This window comes from Erinaceus europaeus, chromosome 21, assembly GCF_950295315.1.
Source record: "Erinaceus europaeus chromosome 21, mEriEur2.1, whole genome shotgun sequence".
NCBI classification, from domain to species: Eukaryota; Metazoa; Chordata; class Mammalia; order Eulipotyphla; family Erinaceidae; genus Erinaceus; species Erinaceus europaeus.
Genome location: NC_080182.1, coordinates 27,868,434 through 27,883,774, shown reverse-complemented (window position 1 = coordinate 27,883,774; position 15,341 = coordinate 27,868,434). Strand labels below are relative to the sequence as shown.

The 15,341-nt window shown below is 56.0% G+C and overlaps 1 protein-coding gene across 8 annotated transcripts in view; it reads left to right on the top strand.

Moving 5' to 3' along the window:
* The window catches only part of IFT122 (intraflagellar transport 122), a 58,567-nt gene that overhangs the window by 21,687 nt on the left and 21,539 nt on the right, over positions 1-15,341 (top strand). For 7 of the 8 annotated variants that reach the window (XR_009547080.1, XM_060180659.1, XM_060180660.1 and 4 more), the window contains exons 5-14: positions 1,033-1,109; positions 1,858-1,924; positions 2,922-3,068; positions 4,114-4,290; positions 6,252-6,327; positions 9,622-9,813; positions 9,916-10,054; positions 11,282-11,484; positions 12,748-12,885; positions 13,809-13,973. Coding sequence is in view for 7 of the 8 variants with exons in the window: in XM_060180659.1 (XP_060036642.1) it covers positions 1,033-1,109; positions 1,858-1,924; positions 2,922-3,068; positions 4,114-4,290; positions 6,252-6,327; positions 9,622-9,813; positions 9,916-10,054; positions 11,282-11,484; positions 12,748-12,885; positions 13,809-13,973 (1,381 nt within the window). In the remaining variant the exon portion in view is untranslated. The remainder of the gene's footprint in view (positions 1-1,032; positions 1,110-1,857; positions 1,925-2,921; positions 3,069-4,113; positions 4,291-6,251; positions 6,328-9,621; positions 9,814-9,915; positions 10,055-11,281; positions 11,485-12,747; positions 12,886-13,808; positions 13,974-15,341) is intronic. The other variant, XM_007517082.3, reaches the window with a different exon arrangement.

Sequence of the window (15,341 nt, the reverse complement as noted above, 5' to 3'; positions counted from 1 at the left end):
CCCAGTGTTGGGGCTCTGCTCAGCTGACCCCCAGCACTCCTGGCAGCCCTGGCCACCCTCAGACCTCCGTCTCCAGTGTTGCTGCTCCCCTGCCAAGTAGCCCTCCCTGCCCATGGGGCTCGGCCATCCTCTGGATGGCACAGCTCACGGCTGCCATCTTGCATTTGACCCATCTCCAGCACTTTTCCATCTGAAAGTTCAAACTCTGCCCGTTTATGGCTTCCCCTGTCCTGGGGCAGCACTAGGTTCTCCCTTTTGCCACGTCCCATCCTCAGGACCCTGCTGGCTGTGCCCACTGAGCTGACCACCCCACACCACCCATCTCTGTCTGTATGTGTTGGACTTCCGTGAGTGGAGTTGTAACCAGGGTCCACTCGTGGCTGGTTTCCTTCATGTTTCACCTGGGTGATACATGTCAGAGCCCCTCCCTGAGGCTGGCCTGGGCTGGCCTGGCCTGGTGCAGGTATTGGCCGGGTCCTGTGACCTGCTTCTCTGCCATCAATGAACATGGACCCCTCCGCCTCTGGCTGTTTGCAGTAATGCTACTGGGAGCGCAGGTCCTTAACCAGCAGGCAGCTTCCGGGAGTGAATAACTGAGTAACCAAGGCCGTGGGGGAGTGTCACCGAAGGGAAGACACTTTGTGGCGGCCCTGCTGGGCTTCCAGACATTGGCCCGATGTCTCCACAGCATCTCACCTGGGTTTCCACCCAACAGAGAGGAGTGGGCACTGGGAGGCACTTCCAGGCCATCGGGCACAGGGCTCCTGCCTTCCGTCACTCTCCCCAGCCCCGTCCCCGGTGCTCGGCACATCAGACTGGCTGGAGGACACAGCCAGGCTGCTGGGTGACAGACGCTGAGGAGGCACAGTGGTAGGAGAGGAGACTCCAGGGAGGGGGACGCTGCCCCGCTCTTCTCTGGCCCCTCACAGTGGAACTCGTGGTGGCTCTGACGAAGGCTGGGGTCCGTTCAACCCTCAGTGGGGGCCACCAGCACTGTGGTTTGCTTCGTGACGTGTAGCCCATTTCTCGCAGGCACAACGACTCTATCCAGTGCGTCTCCTACAACCCCGTTACCCACCAGCTGGCCTCCTGCTCCTCCAGTGACTTTGGTAGGTCCCCACCTCTGCATACTCAGGGTGTGGTGGTCCTGCCCTCGGGGCTTATGCTAATCCTGACCCCCACTGGCTGATGGGACAGTGACAGCTACTCTAAGTCAAGTAGAATCCATGGAGGGAGTGATAGTGATGGAGTGATGAGAGCACAGGCAGAACTAGGTGCCTCTTCAGGGCTCTTAAGCTTTCCCCACCTCTGTGTCTGAAGGGAGGGGGGAGAGAAGGAGAGACAGAGAAGAGAGATCCACTTCAGTGGTGCCCCCACCACCTGCTGCTGTCCACGGTCTTATGTGGTCCTGAGGCCCCAACCTAGGGCCCATGCAGCAGAGCTCCTGGCCCCAGGTGACTCTTCAGATTGGCCCAGCTCTGGAGATGTTGTGTGTGTGTGAGCTTCTTCCTCTTTGTGGAGGACTAGTATCACAACCTACGTATCTTTCACGCCTTCTTGCTTTTTTTTTTTCTACTAAATTAAAAAAAAATTATTTATTCCCTTTTGTTGCCCTTGTTTTATTGTTGTAGTTATGATTGTTGTTACTGATGTCATCGTTGTTGGATAGGACAGAGAGAAATTAAGAGAGGAGGGGAAGACAGAGGGGGAGAGAAAGACAGACACCTGCAGACCTGCTTCACCGCCGGTGAAGCGACTCCCCTGAAGGTGGGGAGCCATGGGCTTGAACTGGGCTCCTTGCATGCGCTTAACCCGCTGTGCTACCTACCGCCTGACTTCCGCCTTCTTGCTTTGAAGGCCTGTGGTCTCCTGAGCAGAAGTCTGTCTCCAAGCACAAAGCCAGCAGCAAGATCACCTGCTGCAGGTGAGTCGTGGTAGCTCTAAAGTGGCCATGTTCCCTCCTGTGCCAGGCAGGTTTGGGGGCCCGTTGGCTCACCTAGGCAAATAGGCCTTGGGCCTGCGGGTTGGTCTGGGCCCAGCACCTCCTCCTGCTTTTCTGTTCTCTTTGTGGGAAGGACCTCTGATGGTCAGGAAACAGAGAGCCCCATGTTGTCTTCATGCTGACCCCTACCAACAAGCTGCCTTGGCCGAGAGCTGTGCTCAGCCTCCTTGTGCAAGCGGGGTGAGTGCTGGAGCAAGTGTGGGCTTTGGAGCCAGGCCTGGGTCTCAGGTCTGCTTGCCGGCAGGCTCTGTGCCCTTCCTTAGGAAATGCACTGAGCTTTGAGCTGGGACCTCTGGCAGCTATTCAGAATGGAGTTTTTGTTCCACACCTGCTAAGCACCTGTCTAGAGGCTAGAGACCCTTGGAGCAGAGCCTGTTAAGATTCCCTTGAAGGGGGCTGGGCAGAAGTGTGTGTGGGGACCAGAGACTGTTCCAGCCCTCACCTCAGCCTCAGGGAGACGGGAAAGATGTGCCCTGCACCCACCTTCACAGCTTACGATTGAGTCTAGAAAGAAATGGTGGCGGGGTAGATAGCATAATGGTTGTGCAAAGAGACCCTCATGCCTGAAGCTCTAAAACTCCAGGTTCAATTCCCTGTACCACTGTAAGCCAGAGCTGAGCAGGGCTGGAAAAGAAAGGAAGGAAGGAAGGAAGGAAGGAAGGAAGGAAGGAAGGAAGAAAGAAAGAAAGAAAGAAAGAGGAAGGGAAGGAAAAAGAAAAGAAAAGAGAAAAGAAAAGAAAAAAAAGCAAAGCAAAGCAGGCAGTTCTCCACTCAATCCTCTGATCTCTATGTCAGGACTGGGATAGGCCTTGTCACTGGGGCCACCCTGTCAGGCCCCACCCCCGTCACTGAGGCCTCCTCACAGGTTTCCCTGTGTTGCTTCCTCTCTTTCTCGGGGCCATGTTTGGTGCATGGGCAGCTGGACAAACGATGGCCAGTACCTGGCTCTGGGCATGTTCAATGGCGTCATCAGCATCCGGAACAAGAACGGCGAGGAGAAAGTGAAGATTGAGCGGCCGGGTGGCTCCCTGTCCCCCATCTGGTCCATCTGCTGGAACCCCTCCAGGTGCTCTGACACCCCCCCTCCCGTCCCTCACAGTCTCGGGCTTGCATGGGAGCTGGGCCCCGAATCTTGGAGATGTAGCTTGGCAGAAGAGCTGTGTAGGCCTGCTTAGAGCATGGCCCTGTGCGTGCATGCGTGTGCGAGCGTGTGGGAGTGCGTGCCACTTCCCTGCTCATCAAGGCTGACCTCTTTGCTCTGGCTTTCTTTTGGTCATTTCCCTTTTTCCAATTCTTCCCTCCAAATCTGGCAGCACAAGGCCCCCACCCAGGAGGAAATGGGTTTCTTTTTTTTTTTTAAGATTTTATTTTATTTTATTAATGAGAAAGATAAGAGGAGAGAGTAAGAACCAGGCACCACTCTGGCACATGTGCTGCCGGGGATTGAACCCAGGACCCCATGCTTGAGAGTCCAAAGCTTTATTGTTGCACCACCTCCCGGACCATGGAAATGGGTTTCTTGAGAACCTGTTCTCTGTCCTTGTCAGGGCAGTTGAAAGCTATCCTACAGATGTCCCCTGAGCCTGTAGTTCCACAGACAGTTGGCACCTACCTCCACAAACCTGTCACACACTCTCCTTCCTGTGCCCACGTGACTTTGAGGGTGGACTAATGGGCTTAGATGCTCTGCCCATAATCCTCTGATATTATTAAGCTGTCAGTATCCCCCATGAGACCTCTGAAGGTAAATTAAAGGACTTAGTGGCTTACCAGCCCAATGTCACTCTACAGGTGGGGCCGGCTTGATTTAGAAGGCTGTTTAACCCCACTGCCTCTCCTCCACCAGACGTTTCTGCCTCTTCCTGGCCGTGTGCCCCTGCCCCCAAGCCCCACTGTGCTGTCTGATGCCTTCAGATCCATTAGCCTCCCCCAGAGTTCCTGCTGTTCAGTTTTGTGGCCACAGGGTGCCATTTCTAATTCATGAGAGGCAGGATGCCTCGGGTCTGCTGCTGTCCTCTTCCGGGCAGGGTGTGGGGCTCCTTGGCGGGCTGAGACGAGAGCTTTAGCGGAGCCTAAGGCTGTGTGACTGTGAGCCCCCTTCCCGTCTACAGCCGATGGGAGAGTTTCTGGACGTGCAGGGAGAGCGAGGACGCGGAGGAAGATATTGTCAGCACATACTTTCAGGAGCTCCCCTCCGCCCTGCAGTCGACAGTGTACAGTAGTCAGGGTAGTGAGGCAGAGGAGGACGAGCCCGAGGAAGAGGACGACAGTCCCAGGGACGACGACTTGTGAGTGTGGCCTGAGGAGCCCTCCTTAGGTGGGTCCAGGCCCAGTAGGCCTCCCAGGACCAGGCTGCTCTGAGCCCGCTGGCCAAGAGTGGCTGGCGTCGAGGGCAGAGACCTGGCACCAGGGAAGCACACCATCTTGCTTGTGTGGACCTAGGAGCCCTGGACGTGCTGAAAAGGCCACAGGCTGCCCTGTAAGCCCGTCCCCAGAGTAGCCACTGCTAGTTCTTTGCCACCTGCCCCTCCACCCCTCAGGGTGTTCAGAGGCTTGACCAGACCTGCTTCTGTCCCACTGGCCATCAGAGTGAGCTCTTCCCAGCAACACTTGAAGTCACTAGTAGCCTGGCGAGAGCCCTGGGCTGGCCTGCATCCTACTTCCCTGGAGGGTCCCTGGGCCCCACTTAGCACCTCACTTCTGCCGGGATGCAGGTCAGGGAGGAAGGCTTGACCACTCCACACAAAAACACACAGTCTGCACCCCAATCACTGAACCCCAGTCTTCACCCTCAGCTCTCAACCTCCACAGTTCTGACCCCCAGCCCTGATTCCCCCAGACCTGACCCCTAGCCCTGATCCCCCCACAGTCCTCACCCTCAGCCCTGACCACCCCCTAGTCCTTACCTCACCCACAGCTCCAACCCCCCCACCCCAGTCCAAGCCCCCAGCCTTGACTGCCCCCACTTCTTTCTCCCTGGAGTGGGGCAGCCTGCAGCAGTCCAGACATTCAGACTGGGCAAGCATGGTGGGGCCTGGGATTCTCCAGACAGTGCTGTCTGGAACCCCGGGCTAGCAGGGAGCTAGGAGGTAGAGGAACAGGGAACGGGAAGGGGGGGGGGCTTTGGGTCCTCAGCCCCTTTTCTTCTTTGTCCTTGGATGTCTCTGGTGCCCCCTGGGCCAGCCCTTTACTTGGTAGGAGCCGCACACACAGGGCTGAGGCCGGTGCTCTACAAGAGCTGGGGGGGCGCTGGGTACAACTCTGGTAACACCTCACAGGCAGAACAGCAGGCAGGGAAAGGGCTGAGATGCACCCACCAAGCTCACGGGGGCTGAGTCCAACTCTGAGCCCCGTCTGGCTTCCCCAAGAGGGCTGGGCACCCTGCCCGCCAGGACCTCGCTCTACCTGTCCACCTTAGTTGTGCGCACCTGCCTGTGACTGCCACTGCTTGTCTGCTGGGCCAGGCTTTGCATGAGACACCTGCCCTGCTTCCCTGCATACAGGCTGAAGGGTGCAGGGGGCCACGGGCTAATAAATGAGCCAGGGGCTGGACCAGGTGCATGGAGGGTTGGTCTCCAGCAGGAGCAGCCCCCGGCCACGGATCTTGGCTTTCTGCAGCCTGGATCCTCGGATGCAGCTGCTGGGAGGCGCTGGCTCTGAGTCAGGTGTCAGTCTTCAGAGCACCTCTGTCTCCTTTCACTAGGTCTAGGCAGAAACCACTAGCGTGCGGGAGCCCCCAGCCGGTGTCCAATCAGACATCACGTGGCCCCACCTTCCCATGGGTCCCCTCTGTCCACTCAGAGGTCACGCGGTCCACACCTTCCCTGTGTCCCCTGCCCACCCCCCCACCCCCGGCCCTCACTTTCCCCGTGTCCCCTGTCCACAAGGCTCCACCTTCCCCGTGGAGACGTACACAGGCAGTGTGGCTTCACACACCTGCAGCAGCCCCACTTGCTTAGCAGGCTGGTGTGCTGGCTCAGTGTGGCAGAACAAGAGGCTCTTGGCTCCACAGCCTCAGTCTCTTAGCTTTGTTCTCTGGAAAGCTTTGAAACTGGGGGCCTAAGCCTCTGCATTGTAGAAACACAGGCTCGCAGCTCAGCCTCGGCAGCTGATAGGCCCACAGGCCTCACACAGCCTTCTGTTGGCAGGGGCCTCCGACAGCCCAGCTGGCTCTCTCTTTGCTAAACTTCTGGGCTGACTTTTCCAAGGCCACACTCTCACCTAACCTCGCTTGTCTTCTGTTGATTAGAGAGGAACACAACGACATCCTGGCTGTGGCAGATTGGGGCCAGAAGCTCTCCTTCTACCAGCTGAGTGGGAAACAGGTAGGCAGCTCCGCATGCCAGCGGGTGATGCCCTGGCCTACCAGCCTCCTTCTCTGGGGGTGCTCTAGGGTGGGGTCTCCTCACTGTCAGCTTCTGGTGCAGAGACTGGCCCTGTGCTGGGGTTGCGCCTCTAGTTCGTCTCATTTGATGTCACTTGGCCCCATGAGCCCTCGTGTCCTCAGCTATGGGAGTGAGGGCCAGGGTCCCCCAGAGTTGGCCGGGCTTAAACTCAGCTGGGCCTGGCGGAAGGCCTTCCTGCCCTGGGCTCCTGAGCTTGTCTTACCCTCCTGCAGACCCTCTGGGCGCCCACCCAGAGAATCCCCTCAGCTGTGCCAGGTGCTGTGTGAATCAGCACCTTGGCCTGCTGGGGCAGGACCCTGGCTGGTCCACAGTCCCAGTGTGGCGTGGCCCATGGCTCCAGGGCAGGCTGGATGGACAGGCGGATGATATGGAGACCAAAGAGGGAGCCATTGCTACTTGGCGGGTGGGAGGCCTTGTAGGGGGCCTGTGAATGCACCCACAGGGGTAGAGGGCAGAGACAGTGGGATGGATGTGCCCGCCAATGCAGGATAGAATGAGTTGGGGGTGACTGGATCCTGGGATCTGTGGGCGGAAGGGAAGGTGGGACAAGCTTGGGGAGGAGTCTGCCAGGGTTCAGGAACCGCAGCTGTAAAGAGCGCACAAGGAGCCGTCCCGTGGCAGAAGTGCACCTCAGATGGGAGAGCCCGGTGGCAGGGAGACGGATGTGCTATCCGTGGATGGTGCGTGGGCTGCAGGTAGCCGAGAAGGTGGGCCTCTCCTCAGCGCCACCATGGCAGCTGCCCTCCGCCATGCCATGGCTACCTCACAGCTGAGTGAGGACAAGTTGAGCTCAGTGGAGGGTCTGGGGTGTCTCTCCACTTTCTTCACACCCTGCCTCTGCTCACTGTGCGCTCGCTTCCTGGCACTCTGTCCCTTTGTTACTGTCCGTCCCCCAAAGGGTCCATGGCCATCTGCTGTCCTGACACAGCACTGGATCCCTACTGGGGAGAGTTCTAAGCACTTGAAATTCTTCAGAACAGTAAGTGAATAGGTTAAACTGTCAGTAATAATCACTATTCCAGTGAGCATTGGTCCGTGTAAAACAGCCTGAACTAAGCTGAGAATGGGGCTGCAGGCAGGACAGCTTTATAGTCGATTTTAGGTTGAACTGATTGATCAAGAGCCTGTTCAGTTGGATGCCCACTTTTACTAAACTTACAGATAAGAAACTACGAATAAACGGACATTTAAAACTTAAGTAGTGGCGCACCTGATATATTACATATATACCATATTACAGTGTGCAAGGGCTTTGGTTCGAGTCCCTGGTCCCCACCTGCTGGGGGAAAGCTTTGTGAGTGGTGAAGCAATATTGTGTCTCTCTCTCTCCCTCTCTCTCTCTCCGTTCTCAATTTCTGGCTGTCTCTATCCAATAAATAAAAAATAAATAAAATTAAAAGAAAAAACTAAAGGGAAAAGCCAAGATTTTGAAATTATTCCCGTCACAGTCTTAGTTTATAATGGTAATCTCAAATGGCCTTTTTATTTACAAAAAAAGATGACTTCAGGGGTACTCAGATTTATCTATATTGGTAGGAGTTTGGGCTTCCGTGGGGAGACAGCAAATTCAGCCTTTACCCCCAGGCTGGGGGCCATGGGTCCAAACCAGGCCTCCTGGGCTGGGGTGAGGGGGCACCTCTCCTGGCAGAGGAGGAGAGGAAAGGGGCATTGCTATCAGGGGTGGGCCAGGATGAAGAAGAGGCCTGGCAGAGCATGAACCCCATGAGCAGGTCCCAGTTTATTCTGCCCAAGAGAAGGAGTGAGCTGCTGAGCTCAGAAACAAGGGGATGTGGACAACAGTGGGAAGCCAGACCCGGCAGTGTGGGGGAAGGTCTGTGCAGATCTTGTCTCTGCTCAGGGGTTTTTATGCAGGAGATACAAACAACTGTCACAACTCAATGATAAAAAGATAGCCAAAGAGAGTGGTCCGGGAAGTGGCACAATGTATAAAGTGTTGGGCTCTCAAGCATGAGGTCCTGAGTTCAATCCCCGGCAGCACATGTACCAGAGTGATATCTGGTTCTTTTTCTGTCCTCCTATCCCTCACATTAATAAATAAATAAATAAATATAATATTTTTTAAAAAATGGAAAGAGGGTCTGAGCCCATATCCCTTCAGGTGAGACATACCGGGTGCCAGGGAGCACACGAGAGGAAGCTGGGCACCACTGGCTCCAGGGAAATAGAGGTTGGTCACTGTGGAGGAGTCAGGACCCTTACACTGCAATGCTTGAGTACAGAGCACTTCAGCCACTGGGAAAATGCCTGTCCCTGTTCACGTGCCAGATGCTGGGATAGCTTCACGGGCAAGAGACAGATGACCAGGGACTCACGGCTGAGCTGGGACGCAGTTCAATCTTTATTGATGAGCAGGGATGCAGTGCAATGAATCTAATCTCTATACATTAGGAAATCCTGTCCTTTCTATCTCCTGAGGTGTGTCAGGTCGGAAGAGGAATTGCGTAGGATAGAGGGTGGGGAGAAAGAAAAAGCCTGCGAACCAGTGGGATTAAACAGTGGAAAACAGGATGTGACTAGGAGAGGGGCGGAGTGGAGAAAGAGCAGGAACCGGTGGGGATCAAACCAGTGCCCTGTAGGCAGGGCGGGTCTCAGGTAAAGCAGTGATTATGTAAATAGACCACAGCTAAGCAATGCAAGCAAACCTAACGTGATGATCAGAACAGAAGGGGTCTTAGAAGCAGACCAACATTAAAACCTCTGGCAGTCCTTCCAGGGGCCAAACAAAAGTTACTCTGTGACTCAGCAGCTCTACTCTGAGGGGCTAGGTGAGAGTGGGAAACGTGTCCACACAAAAGCCAGTACACAGCAACGCTAGAAAAAGTAAAGGCAACCCAATAGCCTCAGCGATGAGTAAGTGACGTGCAGGTGAAGTGACGTGCAGAACACTCCACCTGTGGCGCATGGCACAAGGCTCCTACCCTGTGGGTGGCCCAGTCACCAGGGGCTTCCTCAGATGCAGCCCCAGGTTGGCGGGGAGTCTAGTCACGAGGCCCATGAGAGGGAGGTCTGAGGAGTGACGGATCAAGGCTCAGCTGCTCACTATGGGCCAGGGAGTCACACAGTCACAGGGAGCAGCTGCCTTCCTGCCTCACCCTCCCTCACCCCCCTCCTGAGTCGGCAGGAAAGCCCTCAGCTGCCTCCCTGTTGCTGTGGACTCAGTGGTTCTCTCTGGCACGTGTCCTCTTTGCTCAGATTGGGAAGGACCGGTCTCTGAACTTTGACCCCTGCTGTGTCAGCTACTTCACGAAGGGGGAGTACATTCTGCTAGGTGGCTCGGACAAGCAGGTGACCCTCTTCACTAAGGACGGCGTGCGGCTGGGCACCGTCGGGGAGCAGAGCTCCTGGGTGTGGACATGCAGAGTGAAGCCCGACTCCAACTACGTGGTAGGAGAAGGGCCTGGCTCTGCAGGCTGGGCTGAGCGGGCGTAGGCTACCCCTGTGGGCCGCCCCTGCTGCACGCTGGGCCCACCGAGCCCCTTTTCGCAGGTGGTGGGCTGCCAGGATGGATCCATCGCCTTCTACCAGCTCATCTTCAGCACCGTCCACGGGCTCTACAAGGACCGCTATGCCTACCGAGACAGCATGACAGACGTCCTCGTGCAGCATCTCATCACCGAGCAGAAAGGTGGGCCCGTCCACTCCAGGTGTGTGCATTGCCGTGGGGGGGTGGGGGTGGGGGTGGGTAGAGGCTGGGGAGTCTGCGGGCAATGTGCCTGCTCCCCAGCCGAGGCAGCCGGGTCTCCCAGGGGATGTTCCTGTGTCCCAGGGCCCAGAGCCTTTCTCAGGGCTCCTGCGCAGGGTAGCTGGTTTGCTCATCTCCCTGGTGCCACGTTGAGCCTGGTGTACACTGTGCCTTGCTGCTCACTCTCCTGTTTGTGGACCTCTTTGATGAGGAAGCTCTGACTTATGACATCACCTCCCCAACATCAGCTCCCTTTTACCACATCGCCTCATGCATGTGCCAGGGGCACTGGGCAGTCTCCTCAGCCTGATCTTTCTGTTTTGAGAGGGAGAGACTGAGGGAGAGACTGCACTACTCCAGCATCCACCATCCATGGAGCCCCCCCCCATCCCGGGACCTCCCACGTGGTGCCAGGCTCACACCCAGGGCCTCGTGGTTGGCACATGATGTGGTCTACCCAGTTATGGTCTCCCGGCCCTGAGGTGTGCTCAGTGCCATTTCCACAGGCCTCCTGGTGAATCCTTCCCCTGGGGAGAAGCAGAGCCTGGGAATCACCACAGACTCAGCCAGAACATGGGGGCTCCAAGCTGAGGAGCCTGTCTAAGCCTCAGTCTCCTCTCAGTGGGTAAACATACCAAGAGCCCACTTCTGTCAGGAGTGTCCGTGTCCTCCTGTGCCAGCCAAGCCACCTGCCCAGTGCTGGCTGCAGGGTGAGGGTGGACGGGCAGGTCCAGGTGGTCTGCTTTGGTGCCCCCCAGAGTACCTCTGTTGGAACACGGTGGTGAGATTGGAGCACTGCGGCAGTGCCCTGGCACTGGCCTTTGTGGGCAGAGTATGACGTGCCTCCCTGTTGGGGAGAGTGGCCAGAGGTGGGGCGACCCTGAGGTGCCCAGGCGGCTGGATCTGCAGTCAGCAGGTGACAGTAGTTCTAAGAAAGGCATCCTCTGCTCATCTCGGTGCTCCTGCCCACAGGGGCCATCCGTGACTCTGGCTCCCGGTGGCACAGGGCCGACTGTGCTCGTTAGATGCTCTGCACAGAGCTTCTGATGAGTGCCTCACTCTAATCAACGACAGCATTAAGTAATTGATGGCTTTTAATTTCTCTGCCCTCCACCTTACTTAACCTCTAGCTGGAGTGATTTTTTTTTCCTTTCCTTTTCCCTTTGACAGTTCGGATTAAATGCAGAGAGCTTGTCAAGAAAATTGCCATCTACAAGAATCGATTAGCTATCCAGCTGCCGGAGAGAATCCTCATCTACGAGCTGTGCTCAGATGATGCGGCAGATATGCACTACCGGGTGAAGGAGAAGATTGTCAGGAAGTTCGAGTGCAACCTCCTGGTGGTGTGTGCCAACCACATCATCCTCTGCCAGGTGGGCAGCAGCCTTCCCCACCCCCAGAGAGAGACCGTCCATGACTGGGTCCTTCCTTCACACTCGGGGCATACATAGTGACGTCTAGATGTGTTGGACTTGACTAGAAATGAGTGAGCCGTATACTGGAAGGGATGTCTTTCTACCACAAAGCACACTTTGTCACTGTGTGTGTGTGTGTGTGTGTGTGTGTGTGTGTGTGTGTGTGTCTGTGTGCATGAATGTATGTGTGCGTGTGAGAGAGAGAGTGAGTTTGTGTGCTTGTTTTGGCCAATTGGGGTTTCATACCTGCACGATTCCACTGTTTCCAGTGGACTTTTTTCTTTCAGTTTCAAACAGGAACTTGACAGCACTCCTCCAGCACGTGTGGAGTTTCCCCTCAGTGCAGTGCATTGTGTTCTCCTATGGTGCTGGGGGCTCAGATCTTGGTCCTTGCTGCCGGTGAGGCTTGTGCTAAGCCAGGCCCGCTGTCTCCCAGCCCCTGGTATGATATATTTTAATGCAACAGGGACGCCTTATCAGAAGTGAAGCTGGGCTGCAGGTCTCTCTCTCCCCCTCTACCTCCTCTCCTCTGTCAGTTTCTCTCTAAATAGAAAGGAAAAAAAAATGGCCGCCAGGAGCAGTGACTTTATAGTCCAAGCGCCAGTGATAACCCTGGAGGAAAAACAAAAAATCCCCAAAGCAGTGAAATCACTGGAGACACACGCACACGCACACGCACAAACATGCACACACACGCACACACACACTTTAAGCTTCTGGAACCTGTAGCAGTGCAGGGGAGCTACAGATGAGAGGGCAGTATTCCCTGCAGCTGGGAATTGTTGGGGTCACTGCCTCTGCTGGGGCCACACAGAAGACTGGAGGCCAAGCTGCACTTTGCAAAGAGTACTTGCGTGAGGAATTCATTGCACCCAGCGACCACCGGCTTAGGTGCAGCCTGCTCGGGAGTCTCTCCTGTGGGTACTGAGGCCTACAGAGAGCAGGGCCTCTGGGAGACATGGTCATAAACCAGGCCCACTTTATTTCTTTTTAAGAAATTTAGCCTTATTATTGTTGTTGTTGTTGTTATTATTATATTTATTTGATAGGATAGGAATTGAGAGGAAGGGGGAGATAGGGAGACACCTGCAGCACTGCTTCACCAGTTGTGAAGCTTCCCCCTGCAGTTGGGGAGTAGGGGCTCAAACCCGGGTCCTTGCGCATGGCAGCACATGTGGCCAGCCAGGTGTGCCCCCACCAGCCCCCGGCTCTGCTTTCCAGGAGAAGAGGCTGCAGTGCCTGTCCTTCGGCGGAGTGAAGGAGCGCGAGTGGCAGATGGAGTCTCTCATCCGCTACATCAAGGTGATAGGTGGCCCTCCGGGACGGGAAGGCCTCTTAGTAGGTCTGAAGAATGGGCAGGTGAGTGTGTACTCAGGGCTCATGGGGGTCTCCAGTCTGCCCCACCCAGGGCCCCGTGCAGAGTGGTTCATGCAGGGTCTGGTGAAGACGCCATGCCAGTGGAGAGGCAGGAGGGGCGTGAGTGGGCTGAGGTGGTGTGTTCCAGCTTAAGTCCTAGAGGATGCTGGTCTCTGCTATGCATCCACAGAAAGAGGCCTTCTTTTAGATGTGGAAAACTAGGTTATACGAAGTTAAATATGTGTGTGTATGTGCTCTTTGCTCAAAATAAGAAAAGTTCTAAGTGGGTTGCATGGAAATTTGAAAGTGAAAATATAACTGCGTTAGTCTGAAAACCAGGTTGCCTGGCAGATGGAGTGGCTGGGCCTGTCAGGCCTTTCCTAGGGATGGAAGTCGGGAGCCTGAGATGTCAGGGGCCACGCAGGAGCCTGTAGGTGGTGTGTGGGTGTGTGTTGGGAGTTGCCTTCTCACTGTCCCTGCTCCTTCTCTGGGGCCACCCACTGACTCTGGTCCTGGCCACGGGTCACATGGCCTCTTCCAGCCGCAGGTTTTACCACTAAGGGAATTCTACACAAGTTCCCAGGACATCCCCAGATGGAGCTGTCTCTCTCCCACTCTCTGTCATTGTCACCCTGACCCTGCAGGGGTGGTGATCCAGCCTCTTCTTGTGGTCACTGGTTCACTTGTAGCTAGCGTCTTCAGCCCCTCTGGGGGCATTCACTTGAGCCGAGGCCTCTCATGACCAGATTCTGGTCTCCTCAGGATAAGCCCCCACCCCTGCTTTGCTGCCTCCGCTCCTCACACGCGGCCTTGCCTGAGGCAGTGGGAGTTGTTCTGCTAGAACACATGGGCCTCCCTTCGACAGCCTGGCGACATGCCAGGGCTGTTGCCATGGAAGCTCACACTTTCCCTCGGAACCCTCCCAGATCCTCAAGATCTTTGTGGACAACCTCTTCGCCATCGTCCTGCTGAAGCAGGCCACGGCCGTGCGCTGCCTAGACATGAGCGCCTCCCGCAACAAGCTGGCCGTGGTGGATGAGAACGACACATGTCTGGTGTACGACATCCACACCAAGGAACTGCTCTTCCAGGTGAGGCCCAAGCAGCGGGGCCTGCCCAGGGGACCCCTTCCACAAGGCAGCTCCCTGGTGAGACGGCAGGCCATGGCTGTCCCGGCGGGTGCCGTGATGAGTACTGAGTGACCGCTCATCCAGCAGGCAGGTGGGTGGCTCTCAGCACACCTCTGCAGGACCTGGGACACAGGAAGGAACCATCAGTTTAGTCCTCTGAATGAAGAGCCAGGAGGGCGCAGAACAGGGCCCAGGCACTACTGCTCGTCTACTGGCCTCCACACCTGTCCTGCCCCACGCCCCCCATGAGGCTGAGCAGGCGTCTGAAGGAGTGGAGAGCCGTGTCCATGTCCGGCCCGTCCCCTCCCCATTTTGGCCTCTGTGCTGAGCGAGGGAGGTGATTTCCTGGCCTTGCCAGGAGACAAACATTCCCAGCTATCTTCTCCTGCTGGTCTTTCCTCCTCTCCATTGTCCCCGCCATGATTCCCTATTGTAGAAGTCAGCCCTGCCCCTCCTGGAGGACTCAGACTCAGGAAGGCAGCCCCAGGAGGGTGTGTGTCCCAGTGGCCCCCAGCCCAGAGCGAGCAGGAGCCCTGTGCTGCCCCCCGGCTGGCTGTGCTCCCCTGATTCTCGGACTTTGCAAACAGCTCACTCTGTCTTGTCCTGTTGTAAAAACCAGACAGTAAACAAAATCACTGATCTGAGCCGACAACAGCTCAGATGGTAAGGAGTACCACACTTGTTTTCAACCAGAGAAATCAATATCTCCTTTCTTTTAAAAGGTTTATCTTTGCATTTATTTATGAGAGAGGAAAGGAGAGAGAAGCAGGGCATCCTCTGGCACAGGTGATGTGCTGCCGGGGTGGAGTTTGGGACCTCACACCCGAGAATCCGCTGCAGTCACTGCTTACCCTCTGAAACGCCCCCTCCACGTGAATTTCTGTCTTCAACATAAGGGGGGGTCACCCTGCTGACTGACTTCCTCATGTGGCTGTGTGGTGCTCACTGTTTGGAAATAAGTGGTTCCCTGGCTCAGCCAATAACCCTAGCATGGGCGTATGCCTACCCCATCCTCAGCCCCCTTCTCCGCCCTTTTTCTCTCCACTGTACTGTGACAGCTTGTGATTTAGGGCCCAAAGTGTGTGTGCTGAGGACCAGGGAGGTGGCTTGGTGGTAGAGCTCAGGCCTCACATGGGTGAGGTTCTGCATCTGGCCCCCCAACACCTCACACTCATAAACACTCTCTCTTTTTTAATATTTTATTTATTTATTTGAGGGATAGAAGGAGAGAGAGAAAGAACCAGACATCACTCTGGTACATGTGCTGCTAGGGACTGAACTTGGGACCTCATAGCTTGAGAGTCTTAACACTTTATCCACTGCACCACC